General features: G+C 39.2%; 2 protein-coding genes and 1 pseudogene across 15 annotated transcripts in view; 1 reads left to right on the top strand and 2 right to left on the bottom strand.

The window, feature by feature from the left end:
- ABCB11 (ATP binding cassette subfamily B member 11) overlaps positions 1-13,799 on the bottom strand; it is a 69,451-nt gene extending 55,652 nt beyond the window's left edge. For 6 of the 7 annotated variants that reach the window (XM_066999519.1, XM_066999520.1, XM_066999521.1 and 3 more), the window contains exons 1-5: positions 13,747-13,799; positions 12,080-12,203; positions 11,207-11,401; positions 10,885-10,929; positions 8,224-8,407 (exon numbers count right to left, since the gene is read on the bottom strand). The gene's annotated coding sequence lies outside the window, so the exon portion shown is untranslated. The remainder of the gene's footprint in view (positions 1-8,223; positions 8,408-10,884; positions 10,930-11,206; positions 11,402-12,079; positions 12,204-13,746) is intronic. The other variant, XM_013171430.3, reaches the window with a different exon arrangement.
- Positions 5,742-13,782, top strand: LOC106029830 (retinol dehydrogenase 7-like; annotated as a pseudogene).
- Positions 13,800-14,270: 471 nt separating the features above from the next.
- The window catches only part of LRP2 (LDL receptor related protein 2), a 119,197-nt gene continuing 111,453 nt past the window's right edge, over positions 14,271-22,014 (bottom strand). For all 8 annotated transcript variants that reach the window (XM_048061353.2, XM_048061355.2, XM_066999509.1 and 5 more), the window contains 5 exons: positions 21,386-21,515; positions 18,991-19,110; positions 18,789-18,896; positions 16,869-16,940; positions 14,271-15,773 (listed from right to left, as the gene is read on the bottom strand). In XM_048061353.2, coding sequence (XP_047917310.1) covers positions 15,612-15,773; positions 16,869-16,940; positions 18,789-18,896; positions 18,991-19,110; positions 21,386-21,515 — 592 coding nt within the window. In that variant the 3' untranslated portion in view covers positions 14,271-15,611. The remainder of the gene's footprint in view (positions 15,774-16,868; positions 16,941-18,788; positions 18,897-18,990; positions 19,111-21,385; positions 21,516-22,014) is intronic.

The raw sequence follows: 22,014 nt of genomic DNA, 5'->3' as shown, positions 1-22,014 counted from the left end.
GACTTTTCAGCTCCTCCACCTTTTAGGTGCTTAGTTTGAGAAGCCTCAGAGGTTCCAATTTTCACAAAGATCCACACGACAAAAGTATCCCAAGAAAGCAGAGAATGCAACTTTAAGCCCCAACAGCTGGAAGAGTTCTGTCATCTCAGGCAGAGGAAGGAATGGAAACAGGGCCTTCCTCTGAGAGAGCTGAGCTCTTGCAATATAAACTAGCAAGGACAGCAGAAAGTCTTCTTCCTGATGCTGCTTTTTTTTAGCACAGTAACACCTATTCACTTTTGAGGCCAACAAAAGAAAGGTGCAGTCCTAACTGGAGACAGAGCAAACTAAAGTGCCTGAATTGCTCAGATGGTTGCAGTTCACATCATGTCCCGCTTGCAGGACTCTGCAAGGCTTGGAGTGGATCCAGCTACAGGGACTCAATGCCTGCAATTTATGTACTGAAGATCTAATGCGTTACATTTTTTTTTTTTTTTTTTTTTTAAATTCTGAGCTTGCAAGACTTCTGGTCTGGAAGTTATTTCCTGGCATAATAATAACAACCCTGTGTTTTGTGAGGTGCAGACCGGCTCTTCTCTTGTTCAGTTCCTGACAACACAAGTGCCTGCTACGATCCGGCACTGCTGGAATTCATCATGACAAAGAAGCCGAGATACACAGAGACCCCACCTCACGCCCGCAGCTGCACATTGCTCAGGAAGTCATTTCCCACTGCCATGGAAACTGGCCTGCAACCAAAAAAAAAAAAAAAAAATGCTTTCCCCACCCTAGTGAATTTGCTGTGATATGACCAGGCTAAAGAGCAAGTTACCCAGTGGCTACCCTTATATCGTTTGTTTTCGATTTAGTTTCTTTGGAGCCTGCAAAACACTTTTTTTTTTTTTTTTTTTTTTTTTTTTTACTTTTCTCAGTGCAGCTTATGCTTAGGCTTTAGTGTGGTCATTTCGTTTAGAGCTCAGTTATCTGAAAAGGTCATTCTTTCCAGAGCACATTTGAAGTGAATACCTTTGAACTAGCTATTGGTGGCATTGCTTTTGTCAGTTTGATTTTACAAATATTTTTATGTCAAGCGAAGTAATAGAAAACCAAGTTCTCTTCATTTAACACAAAAGCCAAAGGTTGCTGTATAGCTGTCTGGTGAGCTAATGGCTTCCCTGTCCCAGTCTGCCTGAGCTGTTAGTTTTCCAGGCAAGAGCTCAGTCCACCTCTGTCACTGAAAAACTTGGCTCCTGCAGAACAGGCAGCACGAGGCCCTAGTGATGTGAATGGTGTCCCCTGAACTAAGAGCCCTGGCAGCACCTCAGACAGAGTCTCATTCTCTCTATATGAAGTTAAAGCATTTTTTCCACCAAGATTACTCAGCTGAAAGTGACTGAAGAAGTAAAACAAAGAAAGTAGAAAATAGCAACACCTGCTCCAATCTGTATCTTTAGAAATCGAAGTTTGGCTGGCTTATGTCAGCCCCTGTCAAACCACAGGTCTACTATCAGCTGCTGCAAGACCCTAGCACTGCAATGGTTAAAGTTCAAAAAGAATTTGGGAAAAGGCACACTAGCTGTAAATATATTATTTAAATTAGCAATGCAGGAAAAATATCAGCTGCTCATTGCAACTGCTGAGACACTTTTCATTGTACGAAGTGCCAGATGCTGGTGGCGTGTTCTCCACCAGCATGTTTTCCAAGATACTAAGCAGGATCTATGCAGCTTTCTGCAGTTCCAAAGCAGAATACTGAGCCTAAATCTGCAGTAGAGAAACTCCTTTCAAACTTTGCCTCCTATATCTGTGTGGCAGAGAACTGGTACCTGCAACAGCAGGAATCCTGGCCTGACACTGCTGGATAAATGTTCCTCTGCAACAGGCTTTGCCTGCTGGTAGCAGGCTGTTCTGTGGTCACTTCAACCATACAGCAGAGCCTGTCGTTTGAATCAGGTCAGACAGGACTAGGCAGAGGAACCAAAGTGGGAAGGAAGCTGCCCACCACGCAGAGGACAAACCTTCTCTACAGCTCCTAGCAGGGGTTCCCAGCCAGGCTTGGCAGCCTCTGATTGCCAAAGTCAGGTCATCTGCTCAGGGCCAGATCACTTCCAGCTCCATCCTGCAACCTCGCTTGGATTCCCCAGTTTTAATTTTCTTCTTATTCAGTTAGTTTCAGATCAATTTTCACCAAAAGCTTATTCATTCATTCTACCACTGAGAAGGGTCTCTGCACAAGCCTCCTCTCTTTCTGCAGCATCTGAGAGTGAAGGCCATGCAGCGCTAATGGGGAGGAGTGAAAATTGGGGGAAAGGAGCTATGCTTGCACTTTCAGACAAGAGCAGCTGAATCACAAGTGCCCAGCAGACTCTGGGCCAGGTAGCCAACAAACTACCAAGCAGTCATATGTTAAGAGTCTTTTTTTCATGCAAATTGTAGAGCTTTTACTTGCACAGTTGGTAGAATTCAAATTTAATTTGAAAAATATTGCTTAGTTACTCAGGCAGTTGATTTGTTTAAAGTAACATAAAGCTGCCCCTGGACTAGAGCAAATAATTTTGTCCCTCAGAGCTGACAAACACAAGGATATATCTTCCTCAATCTTTGTCCCCAAAAGACCAAGTCCTGCCAAGAACAATTCACTCACGTGCAGGGGTAAAGAAGGAGGTCTGAACCTATCCCAGTTAAATCAATGGGAAGATTCCTGCTGGTTTCAACACAATGCACAGGTCAGTCCCTCCCAACTGAGTAGGTTAATTCTCTCTAGTGCGTCTGGACAGTCCCCCAGGCTTTACAGATGACTACATATAGCCAGCAAAGCTTATACAACAAAGGTAGGATAGTCAGGGATGGAGCTTATCATGGAGGATTAATAGTAAGCGAGTCCCTGAGATAGAAGCATCACAGCACAAGTCATTAATTATCAACAGCAAGGAGAAGGACTGTGTTTGTCAGCCAACATAAAACCATCACACAGAATTTACAGAGGGATTTTTCTGATAACTACCACCACGCACGTGTTGGTGCACAAGCTTATGAGTTTGTCTCACGCAATTTCTATGTTCTGACATGGGAAATAACTGGTGAAGTCAACTTGTGAGCACCTGGAGGTACACAGTGAGCTTGCAGATGTCTCCCCAGAATGTGAGCACCAGTGCAAGAACAGAACTCATGTCTAATGTTACAGTGAGCAGTACCCATTATATGCATTTGCAGAGTGGCTAAGAGAACAAATTAAGCACTTGTTTTTGAGTGCACGGATGAGAGAGAACATGTGGTCTCTTCCTTTCTAGGAAGGATTTTAATCAATTGTTGCTTATCTAAGCACCTACAGGTGCTGAATAAAATGCTGACTCAGTAATGTTCTTCAGAACATCTGGAATCTTTCTCGACTCCTCTATTTTGAATGACTGGTTCAGTCACCTAAGAGTTTACAGGGCTTTATTTGCCCTGTGTTTTTTACCAATGATGTGGTAAAAAAAAATCTGAACTGCAAGCAGTACAAGGAAAGATAGAGTCATGCTGAGAAATCAGCCCTCATTTCACCGGACTGACTTCACCTCCATGCAAAATACTGAGGAGGAGAGTTTGGATATGTATTCCTTTTACGATGACAGATTAAGGCAGATCTTAAGTCACTTGCTGATCACTGAACTGAACTCTCACACTGTCCTCTTTACACAGCCAGCAAAAAAGCACCTCTTTCCTATGAAACATATGTGCAAAGCCCTGCACATGCAGGAATAGCTCACATAAGAGTGGGAGACGTGATGTGTTTCTGCCTGTGTACTTGTTCAGTTTGTTAAGTGAAAACTAGAGGTTTTGTAGCACTGGCAGGGTAGCTGATTATTAAAGTTTGTACTTTGCAGTATCTGGAGAGCTTCTGGGCGATCTGTCGGAGCACTGCCTGACCAACCTAAACCTTCCCCCAAGGGTTACATGAGTGCTGCTTCTGAAGAACAGAGGCCATACACTTCCCTTTGCCAGCTCTTCCTCAGCACGCCTGGTAGGCCACGCTACGCCATAGCAGAACGCTGACTTCTGCAGGTTTTGCACTGTAAGCACAGTGGTGGATAAAGAAATCCAAGGTGTATCCAGACCCCGAACCTCACCTGGCCTGTGGTTCTCTGGCACAACTGCCCAAGCACACCTGCTGTGGGAGTAAAACAGTAATGTGCCCCTTCAGCAGGGTCTACATGCTTCAGCTTCCTATACTGCAGGGAAGCAGAGGGATGCTGCATTTTGCAGTCATCTAAGGATCTAAAAGGGCTCTCAGTGTAGTCACGCTGCTTTTCCTTAAAATCAATTGCTTTTATAATGGCACTTGTGTGTGCGCAAGAAGCCAAGCTCCGTCCCAGGAGTTCTCAATTTGCTAGGCAAATATCAGCATTTTAATGGGAAGTAGAATTTGCCTTTAGCTATTTACTGGCTACACTAGTAATCAGAATTCAATATTTCTGGAAATATATCAAAACTTGAAATACCAAGCTGACATTTTCCCTGGAAACACACTCTTTGCCACTACAGGCAGCTATTTCAAAATTGATATGCCCCTGACAGAGAAGAGGCTTTTTAGTGTTGCAGAATTATCAGACAAGAACTATTTTCTTGCAACATTGCACATTCACAGAACTAGCCAATTTTCTTGGAGGAAAATTTTAACTGAAACTGTTTCTGATTCTGACCCAGTCTCCTTTCAGCAGATTAGATGTCATCTAGCAGAATAAATACTGGCAAAAGGCTCCAGTAGAGAAAAGCCCTCCACGGTGCTCAGCACCAAATGTTCACATGCTGTTGGAGAGGGAGCACTGGATGCCCGTGGAGAACTGGTGGCTTTGGGACTGCAGGCTATGGACACAGCCCAGGGCTGATGGGGAAGGATGAGCAGCAGAGGCTCCACACACAGCACTGCCCTCTCAGCCCCAGGCATTACAGATCTTTTGTGCCAGTTATTGCTAGTGAAACTCAGGCACTGGTGCTAACCAGAGCAGTCCCAGGTGTTCCTCTTAGAGGAGTCGAGTGTGCAGCCTGGCCAGACTTCACAGAGCCCCTGCTGCAAGCTGAACCAACTTTTCTGTAGTGTTTTAAAGGTGCTTTGTCAGAGCACACTCTGTAAGTCCTCTCACAAAATAAATGTCACCGAGTGAAACATTACAACAATGATTCCAAAGTGCACACATTCAGGAGCACTGTAATCCTTGTCAGATTTTACAGGGACATTCACAGCAAAAAAGCCAAGTATCCAGCTGAGGTACCAGAACTAGAGGGCCAGTTCTGTTAGCCTTGACACAACAGGGAGACAGGCTGCTAAAACAACTGGTGCAGCCCAGAGACCAGTCTAACACCCAAAAACTTTAATGGAACCTTCCTGCAGACTGCAGTGGAAGGAGAAGCAAACTCTTATCTGCATATATTTGCTTAACATTTTCATATCAGAGAGAGTTAACCAGTAGCTCAGAGGTCCATATCCACAGCTACAGAGGCATCCAACTATGTCAAATAACATTATTAAGTGGCAATGAATATTGTCACTGGTCATGTATCAGCTGTGTCTGATGTCATTATTTAATGAGTCCAACATTCATTCACTATCAGGTTCTGAGACTCTGTCCACTCCTACTTGATTAGATGATGGTGGAATTTAAAATCAAAATAAACCCAGATCACTTCACTAACTCAGTAGGATCAAGAACACTAGAAGGACTCTAGCAACCAGACCTAATACAGTGAGTTTCCTTTACCATTCATGTTTTAAGGTAGGAAGGATGTCACACAAAAATCAGCCAAATGAATGCTTAACTTCAGACATCTGTGAGTTACAGAAAAACGTAAAAAAACACCCCTTCCTGTTAGAGTATTTGCAGGATTTAAAAATAATCATAATTTCCTTTGTTTTACTATATCAGTTCATTCTTTGAATACAATCGTGTCTGCACCTGTACATGTATGTAGGCAACTACAGCCTAAGTGACTGCTCAGCACCTGTACAAAAGTTTCTCTTTGGCAGAATGTCTGGAAGACACTGACCAGCCTTCCCATACATATGGGTTCTAATGAATTTAGTTAAATTCTTGCACAAAGCAAAAGTACAAATAGAAAGACAATAATCAATCATGAAGATTTTCCAATGGCAAGAACTGTATTCTACACTTATCAGAACTCTTTGTAATAAGCAAACAGTATCTTCCTCACCTGAGTCAGGAAACCTTGTGTTCTCTCAGTGCTTTTTTGAGGGCAGCATCTCCATGCACTTCCCCATTTATTTATGCAAAAACAGTTCCCATGTAATATATTCTACTTCACTCTGTACCAGCACTAGACAGGGAATGAGGAAGGAGACAGAAGGCTCAGAGACTGTCCCAATGTCTCTTTTGTCTAAGGAGCAGAGAGCAAATGGGTCACCGTCACACAACACAAATCACAGAACAAATTAGTCTGCAGACCCACCATTACAGCTTCGGCTTTTCTGGTCATTCTCGGGCTCAGTCTGCTTCCATGCTACAGATTAGAAAAGCAGACTGGGTGGCATCATACAGACAGTCAAAGAGAATTGTCCTTCTTCCCGAAAGAATTCCTCTCTTTCCAGTATTAGCACAAATAATTGCCAGAGTTCACAAAAAAAGAGCCACCACCAGACACTACTCTGAGAACTGATGCAGTCATTCCTTTCCAACTGAAATATCCTGAGAGGATGAAGCTGACTAGGAAGATTGGCAAGTAAAACTTGCAAACAGTAGAAAACTGTTGAAAAGGAGGTCAGGAGAAGGTTTTGTCAAGGCATGTATTATTCATGGATTACAATTACATTGCGCCAAAGCTCCTAACGCCTGCTCTCCTCTAACTTACAGTGAGCTGGAAGGGCTGCAACCAGAAACAAAGCCCCTTACGGGAACTCGGTCTAAGGAAGTTGGTGGATTGGCCAAGCATGTTTACTTCATTGCATTTCCAGATCACTAACTTATTTGCTAATAGCTCTCACTTTCAGACTCACTGCACATAGCAATTTTGGCTTCTGTACTTTCTCTTGTCATTTACTGGCTCATCAGAGACAGTACAGAGTGAGAAACCTGAGTGGAAAGTGTGTCTTCAGAACAGGCCGTGACACCAGACTTGGAAGTGCACTGGCAAAATGGCTTGACAAAAGGGAATTTTGTGTCACTGCTGCATGTGTCACAGAAAGAGAGGCCAAGAGCTATGGTCCTGCTCCTCACTCTCCCTAAAGACAGTGAACATGGACTGGGCTGACTCCAGCAGCATTCACCAGAGCTGTGGTATTTGTGATAGAGGAGACTGCTGGCAAGGGTACGTGGCAAGGTCAGTTCCCAGAAAAATAATGCAGTATAACCAAACCTGGTCTACCTAAGAGTTCTGGAGCCTCTCTGTTACCCGCAGAGTTTGTCCTCTTACTGATAAAACACATTCACTCTTCAGTTCTGCCACTTCTCAGTTCAAAAAGATTCTCTTCAGCAACGTTTCTGGGCTTACCCACACTTTTGCCAACAGGTTGCCTCAAAATCTAGCTATTCAAACTAGATCATTCCCTGGTGTGTTTTTCAGACTCTTGTTGGTGCAGTTGAAGAATCTTGTCAGGGGGAGGGTGCTAACTTGTACTAGAATGAACTTTCTTGGCAATAAAACTAGCTCACCCAATTAAAAACAGCTGGCACAGGGCTCTTTCACCACTCCTGTAGCAAGCCAAATAGTGTTTTTGCATAGCTGAATTAGTCTGATTTTTGTAATGCACACAATAGCAACTGCACTACCTGTAACATCTAAATGCTTGCCATTTCAGCCAGTTTTCTTAGAGTTGTTACACAGGTAGGTCTTCATACTGCTGTCATGCATCTCTGAGCACTTGTCTAGAACAAAGGAAGAGCTTGTCTCTGGATACCCATGAGTGGAGTTAAAAGGCATGGCCTAAGTTCTGGTTTTGGCACATGGTGATAAAAGATCTGCATGGTAAATATATTCGATTGTCACAATACACACGTTTTTTTCTTAGTGCCGACAGCTCAGACCGGATATTGTTAAGGACAGCTAAAGGGGGTCAAGGCACTGCAACTACCAGCTGTGCCATGCAGTTGTATCAAATATTCAATAAGCTCATTAATTAAGTAGCTGAAACAGCAAAAAACAGTATCTTCAACCAATACGACTCTCTCCCCTCATCATGCAAAGTTCCAGACCATCCTTGAATGCAACAAATGAAGGCAAGATCAAATGATCAAAATAGTAATTTGAGCTTACCTCCTCAACGTTGCTGATCCTCCGCAGGTCCCTGCTTCCAGCGACACGTTCCCGGTCAGGGTAAGCACTGCTAACTTTGTCACCTCCTTCTGACACCCTCTACGGAGACTGAGCTCTGAACCTTCAGCCTCTCCTTCCAGGCACAGGCTGTCCTCTCAGAAGCGTCACTATTTATCTAAAGCTCCTCAAGTAATTTATAAGGTAGTAAAGCAACATTATCAATACACAGGGTTAAGCTAATATTTTTAGAAGTATTGACTAATTCTGCATGTTTAGTTTAGACCTTTAGACCCCAACCAGGAAAATCAGCCTTTCCACTTTTAGCTACACTCTTCAGTTTTCACAAGAAGTGCACATTAGGAGCCCACATACTTCAGTGGATAATAGACCCAGTACAGTGGCCTATATCTCCAACTGAACTCCTATATCTCCAACTGAAAACATCTTCCTTTAATATTTTACCCATATTCTTTTAGAGTCATTGCCTAAGATCATTGGAAATTTTGCCAAGTGTACAGAGTAGATTTAGACATTTACAATCAGGCCCCAGACAGCTGTATTCATCTCACTGAAGTTTTTGCAGAGCATGTGTTTGGCTCCCAATACTACATATGAAACCCTAAGGTAAGATATCACCACATACAGAAAATAAATGATTTTGGAATCCTCGTAGGGCTTGTTGGCTTGGTGAGCAATGCTGAAGAAGAACACCTATGGCATCCACTGACTGGCTGAGAATTGATGACTTCCACTCAGTGCTGAACATTAATCTACTGGGATTGATTGAAACCATGTTCAAGCTTCTACCACTTTTGAAAAAAAATAAGGGAACAGTAGTCAATCTAATGAATGCCAAAGGCCTCATGGCATTTGTAGGAGGTGGCTACAGCCTGTCCAAATGGGGCATGGAAGCTTTCTCTGACATCTTACAGTGAGTACTTAGAATTATATGCATGAATCCAAGAATGGATTCCAAACGTGCTGAGGAAGGGTGACTATATGTTTGCCACTTCTATTTTCTCTCTAGAAATCTTGTCTAAAGAGGGAAAGTAAAAGAAAAGGGTGTTGGGCACTTGTTTGGGATTTCAATCTCCAGTGCTATGAACAGAGCCACCAAGAAACCACACTGTGCCTAACCTGGACAAATCTCTAGCATGCAGCTATCAATCACATGAATCCACTGCATATACAAAAGTAAATCAACCAGATAGCCTGGTCGGACACTCCGAGTTTCCTGGGCAAGCTGTACTTAGTGTTTATAGGCTGCTTGGTATATGCTAAATTACCAGATATACATACATGATGCACGAGGACCTTAGACATGTTGCATTTTCTGCCTAAGGATTACAGAAGTATACATGCACATATCTCTCACTGGAGCCTGTTTGAATTCGTTTTTTAAAATAAATTTAGTAGCATACAATCATGGTAATAATTATTAGCAGCCTGGTGTTGTGGTTCTGATACATACTCTCAGATCTCTGAGCTCTTCCAAGCTGCTGAGGTATGCAAGACCCTTTTTCAAGCTCTTCAACTCCACAATCAAACCACAGGGACACCACAGGTATCCCATCTGGCAAGCCTAGGTGCCTTGGAGAAGACATTTGATTTCACAGCAGGGGTCTGATTCTCAGACACTGCAGTCTTCAATGTCAATCCTTTTCTGCTGGTCCTACCCTGAAGGCCCTGAGTTGTCTTTTTATGCTCTCAAAGCACAGTGATGGCTTTCTATACTCCCTCCACTTCTGTGCATGGATTGTCCCTGTCAAATCAGTTCTGAAACTAACCCAAAGATAACCCAGTCACTCTGGCTTCATTTTGCAGCTCTCTTCCTGGGGAGTTCATTCCAAGTCTGATGTAAACATAAACAGTTACTTTGCACTTGGCCTGCTACTGTCTTATCACAACATTACTACATTACTACAAGTCTATTAATTCATGAAATATGCTCATGCAGCAATTAGGGAAAATTAGCTGTTGTCTCACCACACATGCACTGATAAATGCATTTGTGCAGAGCTGGCAATTCAGTTCCCTTTCCCCTACTGTTGGTTCAAGAACCTCAGTACCATTACATATAATACTAGCATTTTTACAAAACAGCGGTGACCAGAAAGCCTTAGATCTTCACATGGTTTCAGTAATAGAGTACTCTTTCCTCCCATTTAACAAAGTTTTATAATCAGTTCATAATTCCCTTACACATCATTTCTAGCAATCAGATTATCAAATGTACTTCTGAAAATTACGCTGAGCAGCCTTCACTGAAACGTGTTGTACTGCCTTGGGATGGCTGAGGCATAGCTCAACAGGCCAAGTCTTCACAGGGTCTAAGAAAGCTGTTTGCAAACAATTAGGAATGCTTATATAAAGAAAACATATGCCCTAACCTAACAGAATATAAACTAAAGGCTAACGTACACATGGTCCATTCCTTTGCCATGCTTTAGAACCCGGCTGCCTGGGTCTCTGAAGTTGTCTGACAGGACAGAGAGGCCATTTTTGTTCTGACGGAGTCACACTGTAATTCATACTACACAGAGGGAACCAGACTACCAGAAGCGTACTGACCTTACTGCGCTAACACTTAACCATTTAACCATAGCCATTTCACCATAAAATGCAGAATAAAGTTCAAACCCAACTGAAAATTTTGCTCACCTTTACTTTTTCCCAAGCACTTTAATAATCTGCTTCTGCTGGAAGCTGAAATAGAAGAAATAGACAAAGCTTTAGTTTGATAATACAATGTTCAGAGGGAGGTGGCTGTTGCATCCTTTGCAACAGTCCAAAAGAGATCACACAGAAAAGTTGTATATCTACTTAACACTGCTATTTCTCATAGTTAATTACCTCCTGTGCTTTTACAGTGATAGGTAGTGCATTATGAAGCTAATTTAAACATCTCATAAAATTGCTCTGACATTTGAAGACAAGAACCAAAGTCTCAAATATTAATTTATGTGACAGACTTTCAACTTACATGTTTAACGGTTATGCCATTATTCAGGGATGGTTATTGTATTTTTTTCTTCTTCTAGGATACAGACTCAGCATTTTGGAGTGAAAGTAAGCATTGTTGAGTACAGTTTCTTTAACTCAGGAGTAGTTAATTCAGATTATCATGTAGAGACCTCTCAAGACTTTGGAACAGGTTGACTCCTGATATTAGGGACACCTATAGAGAAAAATACTTTTCTGAATGTAAGTACAAAAAGGGCTGTATGAAGGCTCAGGGGTGTATCATTAATGTCTATACATACCTGAAGGGAAAGTGCAAAGAGGATGAAGCCTGGCTGTTTTCCATGGTGCCCAGTGACAGGACAAGATAGGACAAACTGGAACACAGGAGGTTCCAACTGAACATCAGAAAACAGGTTTTCTGTTCGATGACAGAGCACTGGGAGGGGTTGCGCAGAGAGGTTGTGTAGTCTCCTCCTTGCAGACTACAAAAGCCACCTGGACATAATCCTGGGCAACCTGCTCTGGGTGGCCCGACTCAAGAAGGGTTTTGGGTTTTGGTTTTATGACCTCTGGATGTCTCTTCTGACCTCAACCACTTTGTAATGCGGTGAACATTTGCTGGATTTCACAAATTTCTGTTAGGAACTCATTGTTCTGGAATATGTGTGTGGTAGATGAGGCCTGTTCTGTTAGTTTCGCTAGGAGACCAGTGAGATGACCCACTACCTTCCTTAGTTCTGAGGTACTTAGAGGCAGAATGTCAGAGGGCAGGGGGAGTTAATTGGTATGATTGTACATTAAGTTTATGACTTACTGAGAGCTAAAAATTTCAGCTGCACTTACAGTAGGAAAGATCTGGCTCACAACTGGGACCACAGAGGTTTCTGTTTACCTGGTTCTTGGGTATTTTGTAGCACTTGCTGGTCTCTGCTCTGCTGTAGCTGTACCTCTCTGAGTATTTAAGCCAGTAGTTTAAAGCAACCTTCATTATCCATCTACAGAAGCTGTTGCCAAACCTATAAATGTAAAGAATCCTCTCACAGAGAACGCTGAATAAATACTTCCAGGTTTATTTTCTTCTTTGCAGATAGAAAAGCTCAAAGATCATCAGTGAAAAGACTGTGCAACTCTGATATTTCTAAGGTCATAAAATGCATGGAACATGCCCTGATTGCAAAGTACCCCAGGACATGATATGAAGCTGGATGGGATGCAAAGTTCTTTTGGCTGTTTGTCTCCTATGCCCAATGCTGTTTATCTGACATGCTACTCTCTATGATGTTTCCAACTCGAACAGCTAGTGGGAGTTTAGTCCCTGGAGTTCTAATCAACATTTAGCATTGAACTAGCATCAAATTTATAGAAATAACTTAATCCTGTTAAAACTAGTTGTCCTCCTCTTTATCAGTTACTAAGCTGCTTAAATTCCCTTCAGAGAACACTTCTTTTCCCTACTTCCCAGAAATTCCTGAGTTTGGAGATCGACTTGTAAATTTACTTTTTTGTGCTCAGAAGTGATACATCTGAAGTATATACATTCATATAATATTCAGCTACAAAGCTGGTTAGTACTACTCACCCAACAAAACATTTGATGTGCTTTTTCTTATTAAAAAAAAAAATCTGCTTTTCAAGTAGACTTCATCAACATACAGGTTTCTAGTGAATTTGAAATAAAACACTGGTCCACTGGCCTTTCAGAACATACATCTTATACTTGTACCTTACAGAACATTATTTACTCAGACAATCATCTATTTTATGGCATTTGGTCATGGTCATATTCAATAGTTGCTAAACTTCACAAGCTTCTGAATACAAGAAATCAAATCAAATAGTAACAAAGCCCAGCTATTGCAACATATTCCAAAAATTACAGTTGCAGAATTTGACCACATCTAAGCACCTGACTGTTCAACTGTTCAGAGATAGAAACACAAACTATTTTATCCAAACAGAGCAATACTTATATTTTACTACTTGTATTTTTAATACTTATTCCTAGTATTAGTATAGTTTATGGGGGAAATATTAAAATAAATATACATTTACGTTTCTTTCATCCTCAATGTGCTTTGTAAGTTAAAAGGATAATTATTTCACCAATTAGATGAAACAGGTCATTAGTGTATGCTACAGCCAATTAGTTTGACTGTACAAAGAGTGTGTTCAGAACGGTAAAACAGCAGTTGAAGTTACTGTGCCTCTTGTACACTATTTCTACCTGTTAAACTCCTGGCCAGAGGCTGACATGGTGGTGTTCCTGGACATTTGAAAATTGAAGGGGTAAAGGTTTTATTTGCTAAAGATCTGCGTTAGTGATTAATCATTAATGTGCAATTCAATTAAGCTTACAAAAATACCATGTGCAGGTCAGAACACCAAATGTAAGAAAAGCAGTTTCATCACTCTGAGTGTGTGTACTGGGGGGCAGGGCACCTGCATGTGTGTTAGCACATGCAAGAAAGGGTCAGAATATAAAAACAGTTTAGTACTGTTTAAGTATTTCATTGAGGTTCTATTCTCTAGCAAATGACTTCAAGAAAAAAATTATTTTACCTCTTGGCATGACAAATATCTGCAGTTATAGTTCTCTCTGCCTGGCCTGACAGCTGTAGAGAAATGTACATTGAAAAAAAATTAAGCATTATAATTTATCAGCCCTATAGGGGCCAATTACAGATGCGCTGAAAACTCTAAAAATTGGCCTTCTTTCAAACAACAGAATGAGTCCAAAATTCAGGAATTCAGCCAGGGATTAGCCATAAGGGAAAAATAAATTAAGCGAGGGCTAGAATCTAAAGTTTCTGTTGAAAAACAACAACAAAAATTTACATACTCAGATGAATACATTGTGGTACACTTCTGAGTGGAAGAGGCCCAGTTAAAGTTTAGGAATCAATTGCTATAAAGTATATTAAAGGATCAAATTTACATACTACCTACCTTTAGAGTTTCCCAAGAATGATTTTCTTCCACATCTGAGAAGTTAAAATTCTTACAGGGAAAAAAAAAAGCTCTGTCTATAGTCCCCGGACTAACAAAAGTACATAGAGCATTGACAAAAAAGTATGGAATAGGGATATGATAAAATAATACATTTATTAAATTTATTCAGCAGCATAATTTTCCAGTTGTCTTTTCTAATCAAAGTACATTACAAAATAATTAGAAGCATTCTAATTAGAAATAGTATATATTTTGAGAACTCGGACATAAAGCAATCAAATAGCAGAAGTCTCAATGATTGTAATTTAGGAATCTTCAAATTATATGAGTAACTAGCCAGGAATGCCAAATAACGTGTTCCTGCTGTGGTACTCAAAATTTCCTCAAATAGTTCATGCTGTGGAAACTACCTTGCCTAGTTAATAGAAAAACTGGTAAGACATACAGCATATACTGATAGAAGGTTATGGAAATAAGCAGATAACTACAAAGACTGCATTAGTAGAAATTGTTTCCCTTTCTATTAATGTCCACCTCAGGAAATAAATAGTCAATAAAATTAAACTTTCACATTAAAAAAAATGAATCATTTCTTAAATGAAGCAGTATCTTTTGTATTTTGCTGTTTGGAAATAAGCTGTTATAGAAATCTAGCTACTTCATTTAATAGTACAAATGACTTCCAGAGACTCCAGCTAAGAACAATGCTATTCCACTGATGATCAGGAGAGAATCTCATTAAATTACATACTCATGACACTAAAATCTAAATATATCAAATCTTTTTAAGAACACTATTAATGGAATGGTTTTAATGGGAACCTAGAGGAAAAGTATGTCTTATGGATTGAGAGGAAATTGTTTTATCCCAGGCAGTTAAAATACTGTAGGAACAACATTTTGCACAGGTAATTACTCAGCATAATGATGCTGCATTGACTTTTCCATCTTTTGTTTAGATAAACAGAGACACCCATTTCTACATCAGTAGTAAATTAAACAGGCGGTAAACATGCCCAGAGCACCAGTAGAAGTTTTAAAAGGTGCCATTATATATTCAAAAGGTCCCGTAGATCAGTAATGCTCCTATATTCACTTTGTATTTTTAGTTTAAACCTTTATATAATGAATTTATCCCTAAAAATGCAACCAATTTCATACAGATTTCTACTGGGAACATCAACAATCAAGATAATCTTTGAAAAATTTACAAATGTACAATATATTTATAACATTACTTTCAGACAGCTTCAGTGCAAAGATATACATATAGTACATCATGATAATTGTTCATAAAAATAGCAATTGGCAATTTTGTCAAAAAACAAGGCATAGTTTCAACATACATCTCCAGCCACTGACTAAAAGATGCATGTGTTTTTATAAAGCATTTGAATGTGAACCTTACTCTTCTGTTTATAAAAAAATATATGTGCAAATGGATGTGTCTCATTTTCCCTAAAACAGTTACCTACTTACACAACAGAGTCCTCTTTAACAAGATTGGCTGTGTCTTTAAATGTATCCTCTGTTGCTGTATAAGCTAATGGCTGGTCTCTCTTCAGAGTAATCTTGGGAGGCAGTGAAGGAGAGGGAGGAGGGACATGTTCTGTGTCCTGTTGCCGTTCCTTTTCCATCTGAAACAATAATCATAAAATCAAAGTTTACATTCTAATGTACAAAATATCCAGCCTTAACTTTCAGAAATGTCAACTAACTATTCAAATATTTAGCTGAAGTGTCACAGTATATGTTATTTCTGCAAGTCACCACCTGTAAAAAAAAAGTCAAATGCTAATTCCACCTCAGAAGGTACAGCTGAGGAGATAAGCTACTCCAAACTTACTCTGCACACTGCCACTTCTGTTTTAATGGTTAATGTCAGGAGTAACTCGATTTGTCTATATGCACATACCTGAGTGTAGACAACGCTAGCAGTACTACTGTTTGTAAATCATTATTTACAAACTTCTTAGCTTTGGGGAAGTAAATCCTCTGGCTTCCTGAACTCTCTCATCTTGTTTGGGCATCATTAGAAACCCAAATTTTCCATAAGATGCAGCTAAGTTTTAGTCACATGACTGTGCGACTGAGGTTCTTAAGTCATTTAGGCCTTCTGTAAATTTTTAACTGTAAGATGAAAAAGACTGAAATTACTGGATCAAGTCGGTAGAACTTAAAGTCTTCATACCCAGCCATGGGAGAATTCCTCCAGCACACATAGCACTAGCTGGCATAACATCTTAAAAGAACTGGCTCCTTTGACTGCATGGATGGAAAAAATTGGGCTGTTATGGAAGCAGGGTTGCAGCATGCAGAGCCATTCAATTTTTGTGCTATGCTGAATCCAGGACTGAGAGGGCACTAGACACTTTATCCCCAGTAGTACAACAGTCTTTTACTTGTGCTGGGACTCTGAGCTGTACTACAATGCACCCACAAGTGGAAACCAGCATGAGAGATCCTGGAGCAGGAGGTGGTCACCGTGCTTGGGCTGGGAAGGCCGAGAGGTGGGCAATGCAGCTGTGCTGCCCGCTGAGAACCTCATTTTGCACAAGACTTGATATTTTTTTCTCTCAAAACCACTTCAGTACCATCTTGACCTGGGCTGGAATGTCTATTCTGCTTCACTTAGCAACAGAATCTACCCATATCCTTTATCCTCTAAAAGCAAGAATGAAGTCCTGCAGTACATTAGCTGAAAAATAGCATTATACAATATTAAGGAATACCTCTGCATATATTGGGTTTTCAAAATTAGTGTTTTGTTTCATTTTTCTCTTGAAGAAACTCCACTTTGATTCCTGAAACATAAAAATTATTAGAGCTTTATACATTTTTTCTCTCAGTTTCTCAGCAAAATGACAGCACAGTTGACAGATTTCACCTTCCTTGTCTGCTAACTTGGTGATTTCAGCTGGATGTTCTCATATGGACATGTAATTTTAATTAATTGCACTCCTTTAAATATTTCAAGGCCTGCTCAAGTTTCTTTGAGTTGTAGCAATCTTTAGTATGATAAAACGTATGTGCAAGAGAAAAGGTCCATGGTCTAGAACCCTTTTTCTGCAGATATAAGTATGAATCTCATTTATTTCAACCGCTTCAGAGACTCATCACAAAAAGTATGAGAGGCCACAACTAATATTTAAAATATTCATTTATACCACAATAATATAGACAGCTTCTACTTTCTCACTAGTCAACCAGCCTCACTACATTATTCAACAGATGTTTCTAGCAAACGAAAAATAAATTCATTTTTTATTATCAAATTATATAAATTATATTTATATAGTAAACTTTAAGTCATACTATGCTTTAGTGTTCTAGGATACCTCTTTAAATACTGCGCTATGTCATTCAAGTGACCTCTCATTTAGTCTACATTATCCTTTACTATTGATTATCTATTTGAAAGAGCATTGAGACCTCAAATGAAATGAGTTGTGTTTTTTTTTCTTACAAGGCATCTTCCCAAAGAATGTACATTTTAAATATGACAGGAAGTAGGAAGGAAAACAAAATGGTTACATAATGCATCCGCTGCAATCCAACAGACATCAAAAGATGGACTACGCATGAGGCTCAACTTTTTTCTCTGCTGGATAATCAGCTATTGTTACTTTACCTGTATTAGTATTCACAGCACTAGACCAAAAGTGACTAAATTAATTCAGGAGAGCCTATCATTCCAGAAAAATAGGTCAAAGAGGAGAAAAACTGACTTGAAAGAAATTACTGAAGGACATGAAACTGCAATTGAAGGTTGAAGGAGCTGTCATTTCAAAGCTCATCACAGGTACTTTTAAGTGCACAAGGTGTGAAGATAGTCCTGCAAACAAGCCACCATCAGCACAGACTGATTCTAAGACATAAATATGTATCTTCCATGAATCATGAATAATCTAGATGAGGTAATACTTTAATCATGACTGTTAAAATATCCTAAAAGAATATAAAAAATAAATGCTCTAAATACCCTTACTATTAATTTAAAATATAAAGTTACAAATAAATGCGAAAAAACATTGACAGTACATTGCGACCAAATGTCTTATTTCAGTTTTCAGTACCAAAAAGAACTGTTTTCACTGTTTTAAGCAAATATGCACTTTTTATTGTTTTTTAATTTTCACATTTTATAGAAAAAATATACTCTGCTGCTTCTATCAAGGTGTAATTCATAAGGGTTTTACAAATTCTTGTTGAAAGTACAAAGTAAAATCTTAGTTACAATCATTTCTCCTGTGGAGCAATGCCAATTTACAGCCCTTACAATATAATTTTCAAACTAGCATCTGCCCTCAAAACGGAGCACAACAGACAGTGAAAGGAAATCCTCCATTCAAATCTATCATCTTCAAAATATCTTGGTGTGCCAAGCAGAAAGAAGGTCTTAATCTCAACAGATTCTTAACTGCATGGCCTGGGTCCTTCTGTGCTTGCATTCCTTTCCTTTTAGTTCCTGACCAGCTCATGAAATCTTGGAAATATAGCCTGATTAGTTGGACTTGATGCAGATCATGTGCCAGCTCCATAGGATTATTTGAACAGAACAGAAACTATTATGCAGCTTCCCTAACAATTCAGTTCCTCTGATTTAGAGCACAAAACAGACAAGGCTGCCCTAGACCACGCGTATATACTACCTGAGGTGCATCCATACTCTGAGGAGGTTCCTTTTGACTAGCAGATATTACAGAGGCATACACAGGATTTTCAAAATTTTCATTTTCCTTACTACCAACTGCTGTTACCTGTAGGAGAAGAAGAAAAATCAACTTTCCTCAAACAAGAAAAGGAGGTCAAAAGGAAAATGAAGGGTGAAAGGCAAGCCTAAGTTTCTCTTACATGTGTTGGTCGAACAACTGTAACTGCACTGGTCCCACTGGCTCCACTATCTCTGGTTGTATACATTGGATTTTCAAATGTGATTGGCTGTTTCCCTGACTCTACTGCAAAGTTTTCATTCTAGGAAGATAAAACAAATCAACAACAACAAGAAACAGTAACTCTGGCACAATAAACACATCCGTATTCCCACAAACAACTAATTAGTCCAATTCTTCATTTCTGTCAAAAATCCATGTTTACTTTCACAAAGGGTTAGACAAAATCTAGCATATATTAAAAGCATAATGTTAGGTTACTATCCACCATTTTACTTTCTGGCTTAGCAGCATGGACCATTGAATGATCCAGTACTACTCTGTTCCCTAGTTGGACAGAAAAAAATAAATAAATAAATAAATAAAAACAGTTGAATAGCTGATGAGTAAAGACGACTCCCATAAATCACACCTTCAACACGGAGAAAATATCAAAAGAAGCATAATTCCAAAATAAGCATTTAATTTTAGAGGCTTCAAACTGACACACAAATTAACAAGCATTATCTGAAGTATATGAGAATTGGATTCATTCATTTTGTCCCAGCAGAGAGATTGCTATATTTTTTGAGGCAAAGGAGAAATGTATCCGCTTAGTTAGAACACAAGACTTATATCAGAAATAAAATGTTTCACATTTTTCTTTATCAAATCTCTTATAAATTAATATTTTGCCATGTATGAACATTGCGTGGATAGCACCTACTTCATACGCACAGCGTCAAACACAGAGCTCAGCTACAGTGCTCACAGCAGGTGGGCAAATGTGCTGACATGAGTATTTTGTAAGAAAACATTTAGTGCCACATAGGCGCAGCCACCCAGGGCAAGCCAGTCAAGCATTATCAGGTAGAATGGTAATGCAAACAAGTACAAAATCCTACCCAGGCTCACTTACCCTGCCCCTTGTCACAGACCCATCACAGGAATAGTGGGGACTAATGCAGGAACAGTACATCAGCAAGTTCTTTAAACCTGCCTCACTTCTACAAATGACTGCCTCACTTGTACTACCTAAGTATACCTCTTTACTGTGTAGTTACCCTCCTGTTGGTTCCCTCATATTAGCCTAGCTTCGCTAAGAACAGCAACACTGAAAAATATCCCTCCAACATCCACTTATGCATATGTGATATTAAAATTTTAGGAGGAACATATAGCAGTTCTCTGCTGCTATAAACCAAACCCTTTGAATTCTTTCCCAGAAAACTACACAACTTTTTGGTTTTAATCTGAATATATAGGGTGGAATAATAACATTTAAGTAGAATTAACTGGTATTCAGATCTGAATGTTACTAGCAATGTAAAAAAATGCATCACTATATGTTAATATTAGGCCAGAAAAATGGAAAGTACCATAAAGTTTTTCCATGCATGAAGAAGACTTCAGGTAGTAATTCAAGCCTAAAGCTGTTTTCCCTGTATTTACTCAAATGTTCACGTGGTTGTTTCATTACAACAGCTGCTTAGTTTTAACAATTAATGTGCTTCTTTGTCTAGAGAAAGGTCATGTACACATATTATGAGCTTGTCTTTGCTCGTTGTTTCATTTCATGTTAATTTACTGTCAATTAAGTTTGAAATTTATCTTTAAAAGTTGAGGGAGTTTCCAGTGAATACTTTGCAAGCAAGCACTTATTATTCAAACATACTTGAGATTTGATTTGTAGAAGTAAAAATCTTTTAAGCATTGTACTTACTGTGGCAAAATGGGGAATAGTTTTTCCCACAGAAAAACTATACAGCATAGGAAACACAAAGACGTACTATTTCTCAGATGTGTATAACAAAACATGGATGAAACAGAGTTACACTTGATAATGTCCCCCAAATTATTAAACCTGATTTGCTTTAACTTGCTAAAATAAGAAACTGTTCAAGTTGGTAATTTGCTGTGCTAAGTAGTACATCCTGTGGTTAGGCCTGAATTTTACCTCTGAATTTTCCAACACATACAATCTGAATTTGAAAACTGCATATTTCAACCTGTTCTGCAGAATGCAAAGACCCTCGAGAAACTCCTTGTTGCACTATTTTTAATTGCCTACTTAATTCCCTGTATATTCGCACAATATGCTGAAATAGTAAAGCAGGCAATAGATTTAATTTCTACCATAAAAATCTTGAGAAAGGTAGTCGCATTATCTTTTTAAGAACAGTCTGCATTTGTTCTTGCTTTCAATGTAAAAAAATCTATTTCAGGAAATTATCTATTAATGTTCGTTTCTTTTTCTAGAACACATTTATCATCTCACTATGTTTTTTACATAAAAGACTTGCCTCTATCAGCAGAAAATGACATTAGAAGAACACAATTGGAAAAAAAAAAAAAGGTATTTCCAAATTAAACCTTACCATCTGCATTGCTCTGTCTATAGCAGATTCTCCTCCAAAACCAGAGACTCCTATGTCCATGCTCACATCTGCTCCAGATCGGAAAGTTACCCCATTGTCATTTTCAGTAGATTTTACAAGACTACTTAAACTGAAAAAAAAAAAAAAAGAGGAAAAAAAAGGAAAAAAAAAAGAACATATTATACAGAAAGGAAGCTTGTAAAAACAACTTCTTATAGTTGTCCTTCTAAACCACAGATATCACTTGGAATTATTGCTGGCTATAAGCAAGCTAACGACGGCACCAGCAGTTATATTCCAGCATTAGTTCAGCAGTTCTTCTCACCTGTTTTCCCATTCAGAATGATCACAAATATCTTTTTATGTGCCCATGCAGACATCAAATAGGCTCAAGAAATTACAGTTCCCCAAAATTTAACTACATTTTGACTACTCTTACTTCAATGTTGATTTACAGACAAATGTATAAATTCACTCAGAAGTTCAAATTCATTGAAACTGATAAAAAATGAAGCTACAATGGCTTGTACAAATGTGTGGATATAATTCTGACAACACATATACTAAAGATGTTTATGCATGCAAATCATGAAGATACCTAAATGACACTGTTTTCATATATGCAAATG

This window comes from Anser cygnoides, chromosome 6 (genome assembly GCF_040182565.1).
Source record: "Anser cygnoides isolate HZ-2024a breed goose chromosome 6, Taihu_goose_T2T_genome, whole genome shotgun sequence".
Lineage (NCBI taxonomy): Eukaryota > Metazoa > Chordata > Aves > Anseriformes > Anatidae > Anser > Anser cygnoides.
The sequence above is the reverse complement of the archived record's forward strand: the minus strand, read 5'-3'. Positions and strand labels throughout refer to the sequence as shown.